We start from the raw sequence: 17,035 nt of genomic DNA, 5'->3' as shown, positions 1-17,035 counted from the left end.
AGCCATGAATGTAAACTGAATTAGGGCTTTTGAAATAAAGGGTAAATATATTACACTGGTAATGAGATAGTTATTTTTTTCTGTATCAGATTCGTAAAGGTAAAATGTAAAAAAGAGAAAGGAAACAGAAAGCCAATATAGAAGACAAAAATAAGTGGACATAAACACAGTATATGAATAGCCACTTGGGGGCGCCAGACTAAGTTGATCACCTTCCTTTAGCATGGCAGGGAGAACTGAATCACGCCGGCTCGTTGGTCTAGGGGTATGATTCTCGCTTAGGGTGCGAGAGGTCCCGGGTTCAAATCCCGGACGAGCCCTCTTTTTCCCCTTGACGAATTAAAGACTTCTGAAAGAATTAAATTTTGAATACGTACTAAATATGTGTCCATGCAAAACACAAAGTCGAACTTTTGAGCACTGTACGCCCAAATGCCATTAGAAGACAACGTGAAAGCGTAGAAAGTTTGTGATACTCTGGCAATGCGGTCCCCACCACTGCTAGTTCCGGAGTCGCGCGCGTGTGCAAGGGACGCAGCGTTCCGTTCTCGGTCGCCCGCAGGTGTGGTTTACCTCCCCCCGCTTTCCGCGCACGTCCCGCCGCAGGCCGGGGCTGGGCGTCGGCAGGGGCCCGCGCGCCCCCGGGCCCCGACTCTGGGCGCCGGCACCCTGCCCACCTGCGGGGTGCGACGGGGCAGGACTCCGCACGAGGCTCCTCTCGGTCCCCAGCGCCTGTGCTTTAAGCGTGCAGCGGTTCTCCGGCCCTGCTCTCTGGCGCACAGAGGCCGAACGGTCCGAAATGGTCCCATTTGGATTGCTCGCTCTAAAATTAGGGGAATCAACATTCAAGCTCAAGGCACCAGAGTGGTTAGTGTCATAGAAACCCTAAATGGGCTGTGTGGGGGCGAAAAAATAAATTTAAGGTGTGGAGAGAAAGAAAAGCCTGGGCTCGTCCGGGATTTGAACCCGGGACCTCTCGCACCCGAAGCGAGAATCATACCCCTAGACCAACGAGCCACTCTCGGCAGAGCGGCTCCCGGCGCCTCCCTTCAGCCTCGCCCCGCCTCACGCCGCGCTCCTCGCCCGACCCGACCGGGGACCCTTCTCCCGCCGCCTGGACCGCGCACACAACCAGGCGTGGGCCCCGGAGCCCTCTCGCCGCGCATCCCGGGGGACGGGGCCGGTCGGAGTCGGACCAGCCCGCGCCGCGCCCGGGGCTCGCTGGGAGCGAGGGGCCCCGTCCGGCTGCGCTCAGCCCCGGTGCGCGCCCTCGGCCGGGAGCCGCGGCTGACGGCGGGTGGGGCGGGCGGAAGCACCCCCAGACGCGGGGTAAGAGCGACCTTTCCCAACATTCGTTATGGGATCGTCCGCCCGGGTACGGAGCTCATTGGATATTCCTGACGTCGCACCCTAGGAGCTACCGGCCTCCCTTCGCGGAGGGAGCGCAGGTCCCACACGTCAGGTAGCTCGCTTGGGGGCACGCGCGAGGAAGACTTCGGAAGGGGCGGCGAGTGGGGCGGGGCGGGGGCGACCGGGGGCCCCGCGGCTGCCGGAGCAGGGAGGGTCCCGGTGCGTGTGCCCCGCGCAGCGGCTGCAGGGGCCTCCCTCTGCGCCTCCGCCTCGCCCCGCCCCTCGGCTTAGCCCCGCCCCCTGCTTAGCCCCGCCCCCTCTGCTTCGCCCCGCCCCGCCCCGCCTCCTCCAGGGCTCCAGGGCCTGGTGTCCGCAGCCCGACCCCGAGCTTCTTTTCAGTCGGGGTGGGTAGAAGCTCTAGCCCGGTCGCTGTCAGCCCTCCCAGCGTCCAGGGGTCCCTGTTCTTGCCCCCTCAGCTCTTGGGAGCCCCCCGCTTGCACTAGCTTTGTGCTCTGCCCCGCCCCCTTCCTCCTGAAGCTCGCAGGCTCCTGGGGTCTCTCGCAGTGACGGAAGGGCAAGGTCGGGACCGAGCTCACGCCCTGGGCGGGAGGGGCGGAGGGCATACAAGTGAAAACGCCTCAGATCAAAGAACAAAGCCTGAAAAACGAAATCCAGACTCGTAGAGATCCCGGAGCCCTGCTGCTCCCTGGAGTGGGTTAATCCCTCTATTTGCTTTGGTTGCACGTCAGACTTTTAGAGACACCTTCTCCTTGCCTGAGACCACTTTTCTTCCTTCTACTGGACCAAAGTTTCTGAGCTAAATATTGCTTTGAACTCACCCTTTTGTAGTTTGAGAGACTAGGTTGGGGATGCAGTGGGTTCCGGGGTGGGCGTGGGGGCGGGAGGAGCTCTCAGCACAGTCCTGAGCAACGGGCTTTGCCCTCTGCTTGAGACCACAGGCTCACCGGTGCCCACCCCCTCACTCGCCCTGATGCCCCCAGAGATGACAAGGCTGGAGGCTTCTCACCCCTGCGGGTGACACTCGCAGGGATGTTATTAAATTTCCCATGCCTGCTTTCTCCTCAAGTTGTTTGTGAGGACCATCCTGTTCCACCAAGACAGTACAACAGCACAGTATTCTTATTTTCCTGTAAGCTACATAAGTGCTGTCCAACATTTCAATCCATGCCTTAATATTTTAATTTTATTAAATGGATCTGGTGGCATCAATGCTTTGGAGAATGGTGGTAATGTTAAAAGTATGACGGAAGATAATTTTGACTTGGGTCAGATGTATGAGAGGAGGATGACGAAATTAGAGTAGGTGCATTAGGAGATGATTAGAATCACTCTGGGATGATGCCAGGGTTGATGCCTTGAAACTGTAAATGGCTTTAACAATCACTCTAGTTCCTATTTTATACTGATGTTTGCATGCTACTGCATTCAGACTCAACCTAGACCTAAGTGGTGCAGACTTTGTTCTGACATGATACGGTTATTGGTCTTTTGGAAGTGAGAATACAATTTAATCGCATGGGTCACCATTCAGAGAACCCTTCCTGCTGACTTGGCACACAAGACTAGACTCAGGGCTGTGTGTCGGGCCTCATTTGCTGCTCATGAAGTTAGGCGCTAACTGACTTTCAGGCCACCCCAGTTGTCAGAACTGGCAGATTTGCTTCACCACCGCAAGCCATGTCCTGATCCAAACAGAAACTTGAATCTGATTGAAAATTTGTGTCTTTTTCCAGACTCCAGTTGATGAATGTCCTGTAATAGCTTCAGCTACTTTTTACTAAAAACATTTCTACGTGGTTTCCCTCAATGATTTCTTTTTCTGAGGTCTGTCTCATGCCTTCCTCTGAATTTTGCAGCCCCTGAATCATCAGAAATGAATCTTTGCAGCAGCATCAGCCCTTTCTTTTTTGATTCAAAAGTTTTCTCTTGATTTAAGTTTTGAGAGTGCCTGAAGTCCTAAGGTGATAGAAGTCCAAGGCCGAGATTGTGAAAAGAACCACTTCCTTTTTTTTTTTTTTTTTTTTTTAGATTTTATTTATTTATTCATGAGAGACAGAGAGAGAGGCAGAGACACAGGCAGAGGGAGAAGCAGGCTCCAAGCAGGGAGCCTGATGCTGAACTAGATCCCAGGACCCAGAGATCACGCCCTGAGCTGAAGGCAGATGCTCAACCACTGAACCACCCAGGCATCCCAAGAACTACTTTCTGCTAGAACACCATTTCCACCAGGGGATCTTATTGTCCTTCTGTTTTATCCAGACTTGGTCTTGTTCTGGCTGTTATTGGCTACATAGGACAAACGTGTGTAGTTTTCATGATCAGAAGCGTGATTATTTATGAAGACAGGCTCATGGTAGTTTGTTACAAAAAAGAAAGATGCACAAGTACATGCAGTGAGAGTATAATTTTGTAACAAGCAAGAATTAAAACAAAAATATATATACAGATTAAAAAACTAAAAAAAAAACAACCTAGAAAAAAAATCCACAAAATTTTAATACCAGCTATTTCTAGGTAGTGGAATTATAAATATTTTTGTACTTGATTTTCTTTTCCTCCACAAATTTTGTAAAATACAGATGTATTGCTTTTATAAGAAGAAAATCTAGGGATGCCTGGGTGGCTCAGTGGTTGGGTGTCTGCCTTTGGCTCAAGGCGTGAATCTGAGTCTGGGGATTGAGTCCCACATCGGGCTCCCTGTGAGGAGCCTGCTTCTCCCTGTGCCTATATCTCTGCCTCTCTCTGTGTCTCTCCTGAATAAATAAATAAAATCTTAAAAAAAAAGGAGAAGAAAAAATAAAGATAATTAACATCTTTAAATCACACTTTAAGAATCCTGTGTTTCTTTGTGCTTGGTAGAAGAAAAGAGACACAGAATCAGAGGCAATACAAAGCAGGCCCTTTTGCCTTTTCAGCCCAGCTGCTTCCAGAGGCCATCAGTAAAGCTGTTATGGTCACTCTTGAGGGGACAAGTACAGCCATGATGGGGAAGTGCCTGCAGCATCCTGCACCTGTGGGTTCCTTCGACAGCCCAACTGTAGTGACTGGTATTGAAGTTCTTACCTTTTTTTTTTTTTTTTTTTTTTGAGTACCAACCATATATAATCATTCTAGAGTCTTGTTTTTGAATGCTGACTAAAGTGCAATCCAGTGCACTCATTCTCTTAAAAGGAAGCAGTTGAGAAGTGTAATAACTGACATTACAGGTTTGCCTAAATTCAAATAATTTTCTCAAATTTTTATGTAAAACTACACCCCGAGGGGCCAGCGTCATTACTCACAGAAATGTGCCAACGGGCACTCTTGCTTATTTCGACCCCTTCCTTCTGCATCCTGTTTCCCTATTAGCACCTCCCTGGCAGTGCCAGGACCAGCGTGTTGTGGCTCCCATGGAGAAGCCCACAACTTTCCAGGATTAGGAGGAGTAAGAAGTCTTTATGCTCTAGTTTTTTAGGGAGATAGTTTTACCCTCATGGCTCCCTTTTCACTGAGAAGCATAAATCATACACATTGTCTCTTCCCCCTCCATGGAGTCTCAAAGAACCACAGTTTCCTGCCCCATTTGACCACAGTGGAGCCTCTCCGGAATTCTCACAGCTCTCCTGGGATTTGAGGGCAGAGCTGGAATAAAACTCTTCTCAGCAACCATCCCCACTCTGGTCAGGACATCACTGGGCTGAGTGGGAGTCTAGTTACCCCCAAGCAAGGCTGGGAAATCAGAAAATGGTGTCTCCTGCCCTTTAGACTTGTATACTTTGCTCTTCTTTTTTCAATGCCTCTGGGAAGTATTTCAAGAATCAACTCAACCCAAGATGTGATGATCAAGGAAACTTAAAATATTGCTTCTCTCAGGACATGCATTTTGATTGGGAAAGAAGACCGAAGCCAGTGGAAATAGTTGCTAATTATGACTTTTCAGGCATTTGGTATCAGATGAGGGAGGTGTTAGGCAGTGATCAATATTGAAAATAATCTATTCCACCTCTGAAATCAATTTAATCATTCATTACTTAACAAATATTTATGGAGCACCTATAATGCATGGGGCACTGTGCATAATGAAGAACGGTACAGACAATGAAAACATCAACTATACCCTCGTGGAGCTCCAGGTTAGCTCTGGACAAGCCCTGTATACATGAAATCATGAGACTGATATTCATGGGTGGCTTATGAAAACAAATTCTACTTTATTTGAGTAGCGCTTGCATTGTCTCTGTGCTCTTGGTATCTTCAGAAATCACCTGATCATATATCAAATAGAAGCATTCTGTTCATACTATTTTTACCTGGTCCATAGAGCACAAGTTGATTAGAGGGGTTCAAACAAAATGTAATGTTTTAGTAAGCAATGGAATAGTAGTTTGGTGTGTCTGGGCTTACCCTGTCGGACACATCTGTTAACAGTGTTTTGTTTTTTGCCTACCCAGCATAGTTTCATTTGGTAACAGTACCCTATTTGACACCCATTGTTCCCATTCAGTCCTTGCAGATTGTACAGGATTGGCTTACCCGGAGAGCCCTGCTCTGGAGGTCACATGACCCAGGACTGGCCAATCTGATCCCCGCAACTCCTTGGTCATAAGCACTGGTTCAGGTATGAACAGGTGATCCACACAGGGTCTACAGAAAGCCTTTGCAGGACTTTTTCCCAGTGGTTGGAAAAGAATAAGCTCTTTCCATTGGGTTTGCAGGCTGTGAAGAGTTTGCTTGGGAATATGGCCAACACAGAGGAAAGCAGAGACTAAAGAGCAAGGAGAGGTTTTTCGCATTGCTTGAGTGTTATATTTAGGTCTATTCATGGATTTTTAATTTATATTATTTAGTTTATAGGGAGAAAGAGAAAGATACTCATAGATAGATAGTTTTCTGTTTTTCATCAGCCAGGTGGAGTTGGGTTTCTTTCATCAGCAACTAAAAATCCTCATTCACTGTGTTAAACTGTTACACTCCCAAGAGTATCTGATCAAGAGAAGATGATGAACTGGTTGCTGTCCACTATTTATCCCTTTATTGGACATATATTTATTGTGTGTCAGTTGACCGGTCACAGGCCCAAACAGGTATGGCAAACTGAGCTTTGTTCTGGGTGAGCTCAGTGTTCTGGTGAGGAGAGTGGATTCTGAAGCCCCTGGGCTTCCTGTGATCATCAGGCTACCTGGCTCTAAAGGCAGCTGAAGCAGTATAATAGGCACCTACTAAATACTGGCTTTTCCCTTCAAAGTACCCAGGTTTTTGTTTTTTGTTTTTTGTTTTTCCTAGCTCCCTTTCTGGAGAAAGGAAAGATACAGTTTGAAATTCAAGCCGGATGACATAGATAAAGGAGGAATGACTTTGACTCTTCTCTTTAGCCTTGTAGCTATGAAGGATCTGTGCTTTCTTTCAAGCCTATTAGGGAGGCCTGAATGAAAGGTCTTCTTGGCATGGTGATGACTTCGTGCTGCCTAAGACACAAATGGATTTCTTTGATCCCCAATCTTGAAATCCCAGATTTGCAAATGCAATGCATAATCACGGTTGCTTCAGGAAAGGAGAGTGATAAACTGGACTGTAGCAGGAGCCAGAACAGTCCTGGCTCTTCATGAATTCCCTGCCAGGAGCCCCCATCACTCACAGCAACCCCTGAGAACAGGACCTCTGTTGTTTTTTTTTTTTTTTTTCACAAAATAGACCCAATAGTGTGACTACTAGGGTATTGGGCAGATGAGAAACTATTTTGACCCATTACACCTGCTCCATTAGCATCACATTTTTGGCATTTTCTATTGCTCTTTACCAATCTGCTACTGTAAGGTGTCACGCCTCCAGACGAAAAGTAATTTTATTGGGGCACCTGGGTGGCTCAGTGGTTGAACATCTGCCTTTGGCTCGGGTGTGATCCTGGGATCAAGTCCTGCGTTGGGCTCCTCGCAGGGAGCCTGCTTCTCCCTCTGCCTGTGTCTCTGCCTCTCTCTGTGTGTCTCTCATGAATAAATAAATAAAAGCTTTAAAAAAGTGATTTTATCTTCACATCTACATCCCATGCTTTCTGTTCCATTCCTTTTCAAGTAAAGTGGCAGATGTCCCCTATCTGTCACATATGCTCACAATCATGCACACATTCACTAAACTATGGCCTGAATAAGTGTGTGTGTGTGTGTGTGTGTGTTTATAAACAACCCAAAGACAGATGTAAATAAAATCATGTATTGTTTAAGGGGGTACACATCTCCGTCGATAGATACCGTTGATAGACAGATAGATGAAGGATAGATGTAGATGGATGGGTGGATGGATAGATAGATATGCATTATATAGACTTCAAAATAACTGAAACACACATATCTCCCAAATTCGGCTGAAACATAAAACTTAATAATACTGGGCTTGACTAAGTTACAGGTTTTAGAAGATGCGTGTATTTAAAAAGTTCTGAAGACAAAAATATATCCCAAGTATTAACACCATCCCGGACTTAGGAAAACCATAATGGGATGAGAACATGGAGGTACCAGCAGTGACATAAGGCCTTTTTGTCTGGGAGACTATTTTCTGAAGTCACGGTAGGAAGTGGTCTAACAGACCTCCAGAAAAACAACCGCTCCATCTGCCGCATCAGCACAATGAGACACTGCAATATTCAGATCTGGATAAGAACCAACCCTAAAGATTCAACATTCATTGGGATTAACATCATTGCATCAAGAGGGAAGAGGAAATGAGTCAAGGAATAGGTAGTCAGGCCCTGGTTCCTTGCAAAGCCCCTGGCACTTCCCACACAGAACTTTAAAGCGGGAGGAGGGGAATGAGAATGGAGAGTGGGGGTTCTGGAGTGAGAAAACAGACTGAAGACCCAACCCCCTCCTCAGAGTTGAAAGGGAGCCTGGAAAAAAAAAAAAAAAGAAAAAAAAGAAAAAGAAAGGGAGCCTGGGCTTTGATTCAAGAGCAGCTTCCCAGGGAACCTAGGAAGGATGTTTTTTTTGTTATGTACCTTTTAAAACACAAGGCTCTCAAGCACCTCCCAAGAAACCTCTTACTCTCTGCTCAAGGAATTCCTTCTGGAAGTGCAAATTTCACCCTCCCAGGATAAGTCAGAGAGCAGGCATTATTTAGGTATCCTTGCTCTGCTTTCAGGATGAGGACATGCAGCATGCAGAGCCATGACACCTTGACATCTGCTTCTGTGGGAGACTCACTCCCTGCCTCCACCTCCTCCCTGGGAAGAGGGTGTGGGCTGAGCCTGTCACCTCCCGGTGTACCATGGACTACAAAACTCCTGAACAGGGAAAGCTCCTATTGCTGGAACAGATACATATTTGTTAATGTTGCAATAAGTATCTTTTCCAGTCCAATGTTTTAAAAATCGGCTGCACAGTTCAAATTTGGACAAAGCTGAGAGGTTGTCTCAGGGTCTTGATACAATTTAAGGCCTTCTGTAACTTACGGGATTTATATTTTCAGCAACACTATTTTCTTTTGTTTCTAGCCCCCTGAAATTAGTTTTTACTTACATCTGAGAATCATAAAAACTTCAGAACATTAAAGAGGCTCTTGCTTTACACAAACAAAATTTGAGAAGCAAAATCAGAATCCAGTTCCGAGTTCAGCCGCAGGGACAGGTGGTTGTGGGTAGGATCCAGGTTGACCAGTATTCCTGGGAGCTGTCACCACAGCAAACTGTTTTAAATAAGTTTTTTTTTTTTTTAAACCAAGTCCATCAAGTGACACAAACTCAAGCTGATTAAAGGCTGCTGTTCTCTGACTGATCCTTGTTAGCAAGGGAATATTCTGTGTGGAGACCAGGAAACAACACAGTGGGTGTCTTCAGGCTGCCTCCATACCCTCCACGAATTCTGCTTTGGCGATGGCTTTGTTTGCTGCTACTCTTGTTGCTGCGCCTTCTAAAGTGATATCTCCAGCAGCCTTGTCACTAGGCACAACAAGTTCTTCACATTTTAGTGTCCTGGACAGGGGTCCTATGAACACAGAAGGAAAAGAATGAGTTTGCAAGAGGGTGATGGAATCCTGACACTCGGCAGATCTCCTTGGGGATGCCAGATCCAGCCAGGACTGTAACACTAGTAGAGGTGATGGTAATAATAATGATGTAGCTTTTCACATGCATCAACTCATTTATTCCTCACAAAAGCAAGATGAGTTAGGTACTTCTATTAGTTCTGTTCTGCAAGTGGGGCAATTAAAGCACAGAAAGGTCAAGTGACTTCCCCAATCTAGGTAGTAAGGGAGTTGGGATTTAAAACCAGGGACCAGAGATTGAGCTTGAGCCAATCAACTGGTAGATGGCATTGCCCATTCCTTGATGCCTGGCTTCCAAGGTCCTCCGTGCCCTAGCTTCTTACCTACTGATTCATTCCCACTCAATTTCATCTTCCTGTTCTGCTGCTCGAGAATCTTTAGTAGCATGAAAGTGGAAAAAGAACACAAATAATCAAAAAAAGAAGATGGGTACTTTAGTAAAAGGACAGAAAAAGAGCTACTTATTCAACATTCATCCCTTGAATGGCGTTTAGCCCTTCTGGGCTGGGGCTGCACTAGGCCCATGAGTTCCCTGGTTGGGAAACAGGGACCTTTAGCAATGTACCCACAGCATCAGGTGGCATGTACTGTGGGCCACCCAAACGCACTATACTGAAGGTGAGGAGGTGCATGAGCCACTGTGGGTGTTTCTCATTGGGGCAGTTGGGGAAGGCCTATGGAGGACAGAGATGGGGTGAGACCATTTCCAGGCAGCAGTGAGTGTGATCCTGCTTGGGGGTGCAGGCATTTCTGGTGGAGGGGATAGTGGGAAGGTGGGAAGATGTGCTGCCTCTTGTGAAACAATGAGTGTTGGCTGGAGTCTTGAGCCCCAAGATGGGGGAGAAGGAGAGGGTGGGGGAAGTTCTGCATGGGGAGGAGGGTGAACTCGATTTTCCACTTGATATTTTTTTTTCGACTTGATCTTAACAAAAAGGCCAAGAAGCCATGAACTCGATTTTCCAAGGAGTAGTGTCAAAGGGGTAGGAAAGCACACACTGAGATGTCATTTTCTGGAAGATGAATTTGGTGTTATGTATAGGGTGGGTCTGGAGACCAGGAATTCCATTAGGAGTGAGTCATGATTATAGAGATACCATGGGAGGGGGTCACAGCAGGGGAGACAGAACAGGAGGGAGAGTGAAAGGCTCTACCTGGGAACAGCACTGAGACCTGGGGGCTGAGGAGGCAGGGAAGTAGAAGAAATAGGAGCATCTCATTAGCAGAGATGGGTAAGGATAACAAAGGAATGTGGGGTTTCAGATGAATACAAGTAAAGAAACAGAGCAAGTGGGACGAGTTTGATTTTGAATTTGTGGGACTGGCAGGCATCCAAGTGCAGAGGGCCATTGGTGTGTGGCCAGGACTAGAGCCAGGCAGGTGCTAAGCAGTCAGGAGTGATCCAGTGGATGGTGAGGTGCAACTTTAGGAATCATTTACAAAACCTGATGGCTGGAGCGTGGCAGTGGGGGCCAGGCGAGACTGCCAAGGTCAGAGTGTGGCAGCAATTCTCTAGGGGGCAGGGAGGGAGGGAAGTTGCCTGGACAGCCGCGAGATGGAAACTACGGGTGGCAGGTAGCTTCAGGGGTGGGATGCCAATGTCAGCCCCTCACAAAGGCGAGGATGCTCAGTCTTTGGTAGCAGGGAGGCACTTGTGAGCCTCAAAGCATAGTGAAGAGCATCGCAAGGAGAAACAAAGGGAGACAGTGATGGGTGTGGGGGGGAGGGGCAGACTTGGGGGTTTTCCATCCCACCTGGAGAGGACTGAGCAAGGTCTGTAGGCAGAATGGTGTGAGCCAGTGAGGAGCTAGAACATGGAAGAGTGCATGTTGGATGGGAAATCCTTAGTGTAATCTCTCACTTAAAATGCACAGACAACTTCCATAAATGTTCTGTAAAAATGTCCAGAAAATGGTAGTTGGGGGAAGCCAGATCACAGTAGATGGGGGTTTGTCCTGTCAAGAAGGGACCTGTCCTCGGGTTCATACTTTGAGAGGATGAGGCTGGTGGCACCCTGGCTGCTCTTCCTTTCAGTCACATAGGAGATGAAGTCATTTGCAGAGCAGGAGGGGATGAAGGAGGAGGAACTGAGGGACGTGGGTGAAAACAGGTGATAGATGTGCAGGGAAAGGGTGCCCAGGCAGCAGGGAAGATGGATGTGGCTCAGCCCCGTTGGTAAGAGTTCATAATCAGCTCATCCAGGCAGCATGGCTTTGTGAATTTCACCAAGGACACTCATGAACCTTAGCAGAGAAGGTGGAGGGAGAGGGGCTTCGCTCGGTGGATTAATACAGAAAGACACGGTAGGTCACGGGTAAGAGGGCCATGAAGGTGCAGGACAGCACTGCAGTGGCAGCCACAGACCAGGTCCCCGCCACCCCTCCCGCAGGGTTGAGACAGCCCAGAGCTAGAGGGATGCTGAAGAGGGAAAGCAGGGGAGTGTGGTCCCAAGAGAAGTGAGAACAGAAGGTCCAGAACTGAGGTGCAGGGACCTGCCCAGGTAACCAGCAGGGGGAAGTAAATGGAGTGACAAAGGCAGAAGGAGACTCAAGAGAAGGTGGTATCTCATCAGCTGTGGGAGAAAGGGATTTCTTTTTCTTTTTAAAATTTTTTTTAAAAAGATTTTATTTATTTATTCATGAGAGACACTCAGAGAGAGAGAGAGAGAGAGAGAGGCAGAGACACAGGCAGAGGGAGAAGCAGGCTCCATGCAGGGAACCCAATATGGGATTCGATCCTGGGTGTCCAGGATCACACCCTGGACTGAAGGCGGCGCTAAACCTCTGAGCCAACCGGGCTGCCCTCTTTTTTTTTTCAATTAAAAATTTTTTTTTAAGTTTTTATATTTTTTAAGTTGCTACCTTTTTTTTGTTTTTTAAAGATTTTATTTATTTATTCATGAGAGATACAGAGACAGAGACTGAGGCAGAGGGAGAAGCAGGTTCCCTGCAGGGAGCCCAATGGGGGACTTGATCCCAGGACCTTGGGATAACAACCTGAGCCAAAAGCAGATGCTCAACCACTGAACCACCCAGGGGCCCCTTACTGAATCAGCCTTTCAACTTTTTAAACCGTCAGGGCCAGAAGATGCCACCAATGAGATGGGAAGTTCTCCTGGCAAGACAGGCAGCTCCTAGCCTGAAAATAAGATGTAGCTACTGGTAGGTGATGACGTGGACTCAGTGGCTTCATCCTTGAAAAAAGTGAGGATTTGAGGCATGTGTTTGCCTTCTGGACATCTGGTGGAGATCTCCAGGCTGACGGGATTAGATCACTCATTTAGGATGGATGGCGCTGAAGAAACGTGAAGCATCTTTGCCCAGCAGCCCAACCAGAGGAGACTCATACCTCAAGAGTCTTTGGGACTCCTACTTTCTTCTCCCCAGTCTAGTTTAAGTGGAAGTAATGTGAGGGTGCTCAGCGAGCTCCCCTAAACACATCAGCCCTTCTTATACCTCTAGTTGTATCATTAGAGATTATTTCCTATGGCTCAAGAAATTTTCTCTCTTCTATTAAAAATGCATTTATTCACTCAACAAATATATATTTGTTGAACAACAATACTCCAAGTTCAGTGATAGGTGTTGGGGATGCAGTGAGGGAAAAAGAGTAGAGAGAGATGATAAAATAAAATATATAAGAGCATGTCAAATAGTGATATGTACCATGATGGCAGAGTAGAATAGTGCAGGAGAGGAATCGAGTCGTCAACACAGGCCCAAGGGACATCTGAAGGATGTGTAGGAAGTGGCCATGTGAAGATCAGGAGAAGTGTCCCAGATGGGGGACAGCAGGGCAGAGCTCTGCGCAAGGACTGATTTTGGTATATTTGAAGAACAAAATAATCACAGGCACGGTTAAAGCACAGTGAGGGGAGGGTGGGATCAGGGACAAGTGGGCAGCAGCCTCTCATTCTGGGCCTCGTGAAGCATTTGGATTTTATTTGGAGTGCACGGGGAAGCAGTGGGACAGGGGCTGGGGAGGCACAGTGGGTTGAATACCCCCAAAAGATTTGTCAATCCTAACCCCCAGGACCTGTGAATGTGGCCTTACTTGGAGCTGGGATCTTTGCAAATGTCAAGATCTCAAGATGAGATGATTCTGGATTTGGAGTGGGTCCTACATCCAGTGACTGGTATCCTCATGAGAGAAAGGGGGCGGATTTTGAGACACACAGAGCCAGGGAAAGACCATATGGAGACAGAGGCAGAGATCACAGTGCTGTGTCTACAACCCAGGGAAGGCCAATGTTTGCCCACAACCACCAGAAGCCGGAAGAGGCCAGGAAGGATTCCAGAGGTTGCCAGCAGTCATCAGAAGCTTGGGGACGGACATGGGACAGATTTCCCTGGGACCCTCCAGAGTGAACCCACCCTACTAACACCTTGATTTTGGAGTTCTGACCTCCAGAATTGTGAGAAAATACATTTCTATGGTTTTAAGCCACCGAGTCTGTGGTAATTTGTTCTGGCAGCCCTCGCAAGCTAACATAGGAGGTGAATAATAGCAATCTGTAGATGATCTAAACAGACACCCACGCTCACTGTGTCTCCCTTGCTTGTGCTCTGGGCTCCCCCCAGAGGACGCCCTGGCTGCTGCCACACTCAGCCCTCTCTAGCATGCCTAAGGAGCTGCAGGTCTCCCCTGCTGGCCGGGTTGATGGCAAGGTGCCCCCTCCATCTCTGAGCTGAGTACAGGGCCCTGCCTCCTGGGCCTTCAGGAGCGCCAGATACCCACATGCACCCAGAGTACCCCAGGACGCCGAGTGCATGGGAAGGCCAGCACAGGGATGGTCTGTCTGTCCCTCACTGTCCACAGCGGCCTGTCTCAAGCCAGGGCCTTTGTTCCTGCACACCAGAGCCAATTTGTGAGGAAGGATGAGCAGGCACATGCCACTCCGGCCCTGCCTGCCTCAGCTGACCGTGTAGGCCACTTACCTCCATCTTAGGGGCTGCATCACGGGGGTGGCCACCTGGCTCCTGACAGGCCCCCTCTTCATCCTTCTCCTGGCCTCTCCCCTGCTCAGGACTGCCGTGGCCCTCCACTCTTCCAGTGGGGCCTGGTGGGGCCTCCCCCACAGCTTCCTCCTCCAGCACCTCTGTGCCTTGGCTACCTTGTCTGGGCTCATCCTCTTCATTTCCTGCCCTCTCCTCCTTCGCTTCTGCAGACTCTTCTGTCTTTTCTCCCGGGGCATTTTCTTCTGTGGGGCTCCCGCACCCATTTGCTGCCTCTGGGCTGGAGGCAAGGGCTGCTGGGACAGCCTCATTGGCAGCTGGAGGCGGGCCGGCCTCCTCTTCAGAGCCCCCCATGGCCTTCGGGCGATGCTGGGCTTCGTCCTGGGCCTTGCCCGTCTCCTCCTGCTTCTCTGTTCTGCTGGACGTCCTCCTCAGAGGAGGCTTCTCCTGGGACCCCGGCGGCCTCCCTGCTTCCTCTCCCACCGGCCCCTGGCTGGGTGCAGGGGACCCCGGGGCCTTGCTCTTGGACGAGAACACCTCATCCCCGTTCTCTTCCTTGGCACCATTCTCCTGGGATGACTCGGGGGCCCTGTAATCTCCCAGGTCCCCACAGTCTGACTGAGACCTTCGGAATCGCCTGGAGGGAGGGCGCCTTTTTATCGAGCCTCTCGTCCGAACCTGGAAGAACGAGGTAAGGGATATTATCCACAACCTGTGAAAGAGTTCCAGAGGGGGACTACGTGTCTTTCAGTGTCAGTCTGAAGGGCTGCTGTCTGCCAGCCTTTAAGGGTCATTTGATTTTCCATGAGAAGGGACCCCTGTGTGCTTTGTATCCTAGGCTAGAGCCCCAGGGCTGTGAAATCACAAGGGTAACCTGTGCGTTTTTTGCCTTGCCTCCTGAAGATGCAAATGCTTGCCATCCACTAAAGAGAACCTACACTTTTATTATCCTGTAAGACATTAACCAGCGTGGTGTCTAATTTAGCAATTTAATTCTAACATTTGTTTTGTGTTTTTAGAGTTTTATTTATTTGACAGAGAGAGAAAGAGAGAGCGCAAGTGCATAAGCAGAGAGGCCTGCAGGCAGAGGGGAAGGGAACCTTGCTGCCCCAGAGCAAGGAGCCCCTGCAGGGCTCAATCTCACGACTGACAGTCCGGGGATCAGGACCTGAGCTGAAGGTAGATGCTTAACCAATTGAGCTACCCAGGAGCCCCTAACATTTGTTTTTTTTCAGTTGCCTATAAATAATCAGTTCTTTGAATGAGGTTTACCATCTTACAGGTTTCTTCACAAATTGACAAACTGCATAAAATGTCTCTCTGTTTTGCATAGGAGTCATGTTTTAACATTTAGGAAATTATATTTTGACAAAAGTGAACCCAACAGACAAGAGGATTAGGGGCCTGAAGATGGCCTGGGACCTCATGGGCACATAGCTGGACAGCCAATAACTGGCTTGGTCCCCTTCCCCAGCCTGCCCTCCCAGCCCTCCCCAGAGCCGGGTAATCCTGGGAACGCTGTGCAGCTAAACGCCTTCACTTTCCTGGGCTCAGGTCCACCATGAACAGAAACCTTGCTTTAGGAGCCTCCAGCAGAGCTGCCTGAAAATCATCTCCTGTTTGGTAAGTGTGTGAATCTCAGGATCACTCAGGCCTCATCTAGGCCCACTGGACTTTGCCAGACGTTCAGTGGAGAGGTTTATTTGGATTCTCTACTTTATTCAAATGGTGTGTCTTTTAAAATTATATATGTAGATAAAAATCTTATTTCATAAGACTCAAATCTTATTTTTGTAAATCTGATTTTCCCATTGGCTTACGTTTTGGTATTTGTTGATCCTAGATCCTTCTCAGAAATTTTGAGTGAATACTTGCCATATAAGGGCTCTTTCCTGAGACTATGGTTCGGCCAGCCCTGCAGGCTATCAAGGTCTGGCCCTGCCCCCGCAGTCAGCAAGGTTCAGGAATAATTTTGCCTGCACCCCGCTGGCCTCAGAAGGCTAAAGCCTCCATCCGGTTATTACAACTGGGTGGCCCGCCTCCCTGCTGACCCCACCTCCCTAGCGAGCACCTTGTGAAAAGGGGAAGCTCTGGCCTGGGTTCCTCTCAGTTGTCAGGCGTCTCTGCTTACCGTGAGCTGGAGGGTCTCCACCCTATCCCCAGCCAGCAGGCTTAAGACTTAGCACCAGTTTGTTTCCTTGGGTTCTTCCTGTTTCTACACATTTGGCCTTTTTCCCCATGGATTTTCTGAAATGGTTCAGAAGACACCCCTTTCCATCCATACCTGTAAAGTTCTCTCCATTTGCCATTACCCGGCATCAGATCCCTTTATGTTGGCCCTTGCCTGGCTCTGGCCCAGCTTTGCTGAGCACCTGCATGGGCTGTATCCAATTGTACCTCTGATTCTTACTGTGTACAGCAGGGCCGAGGATCTGATGAAAGAAACAGGCCCTATGTACATCTTTTTCAAACGGAACAGTTCGGATCCTCTTTAAACGGGGCAAGCTGCAGTAAGAATGAGTTGAGCCCATACTGGGACACTTAGATGTGTTTACATCAAGCCAGAACAGCGTGTTTTGGAGTCCTACTGACCCTGCCCACCCTCTGTGTGAATCACTGATCAGGGCTTTAGATTTTGTTTTCAACTTTTGACACAATGATGTGTGCAGCTGGGATCAGTTCTGAATTCTCAGCCC

At 48.6% G+C, this 17,035-nt stretch overlaps 1 protein-coding gene and 2 non-coding genes across 4 annotated transcripts in view; 1 reads left to right on the top strand and 2 right to left on the bottom strand.

Moving 5' to 3' along the window:
• The first annotated feature begins 248 nt into the window (after positions 1-248).
• Positions 249-320, top strand: TRNAP-AGG (transfer RNA proline (anticodon AGG)). The gene has a single exon. It is a non-coding gene; the product is annotated as a tRNA-Pro (tRNA).
• Positions 321-945: 625 nt separating this feature from the next.
• Positions 946-1,017, bottom strand: TRNAP-CGG (transfer RNA proline (anticodon CGG)). The gene has a single exon. It is a non-coding gene; the product is annotated as a tRNA-Pro (tRNA).
• Positions 1,018-7,543: 6,526 nt separating this feature from the next.
• The window catches only part of RCSD1 (RCSD domain containing 1), a 71,101-nt gene continuing 61,609 nt past the window's right edge, over positions 7,544-17,035 (bottom strand). For both annotated transcript variants that reach the window (XM_072732923.1, XM_072732922.1), the window contains 3 exons: positions 14,322-15,017; positions 8,278-9,326; positions 7,544-8,233 (listed from right to left, as the gene is read on the bottom strand). In XM_072732923.1, coding sequence (XP_072589024.1) covers positions 9,306-9,326; positions 14,322-15,017 — 717 coding nt within the window. In that variant the 3' untranslated portion in view covers positions 7,544-8,233; positions 8,278-9,305. The remainder of the gene's footprint in view (positions 8,234-8,277; positions 9,327-14,321; positions 15,018-17,035) is intronic.

This window comes from Vulpes vulpes, chromosome 13 (genome assembly GCF_048418805.1).
Source record: "Vulpes vulpes isolate BD-2025 chromosome 13, VulVul3, whole genome shotgun sequence".
Lineage (NCBI taxonomy): Eukaryota > Metazoa > Chordata > Mammalia > Carnivora > Canidae > Vulpes > Vulpes vulpes.
The sequence above is the reverse complement of the archived record's forward strand: the minus strand, read 5'-3'. Positions and strand labels throughout refer to the sequence as shown.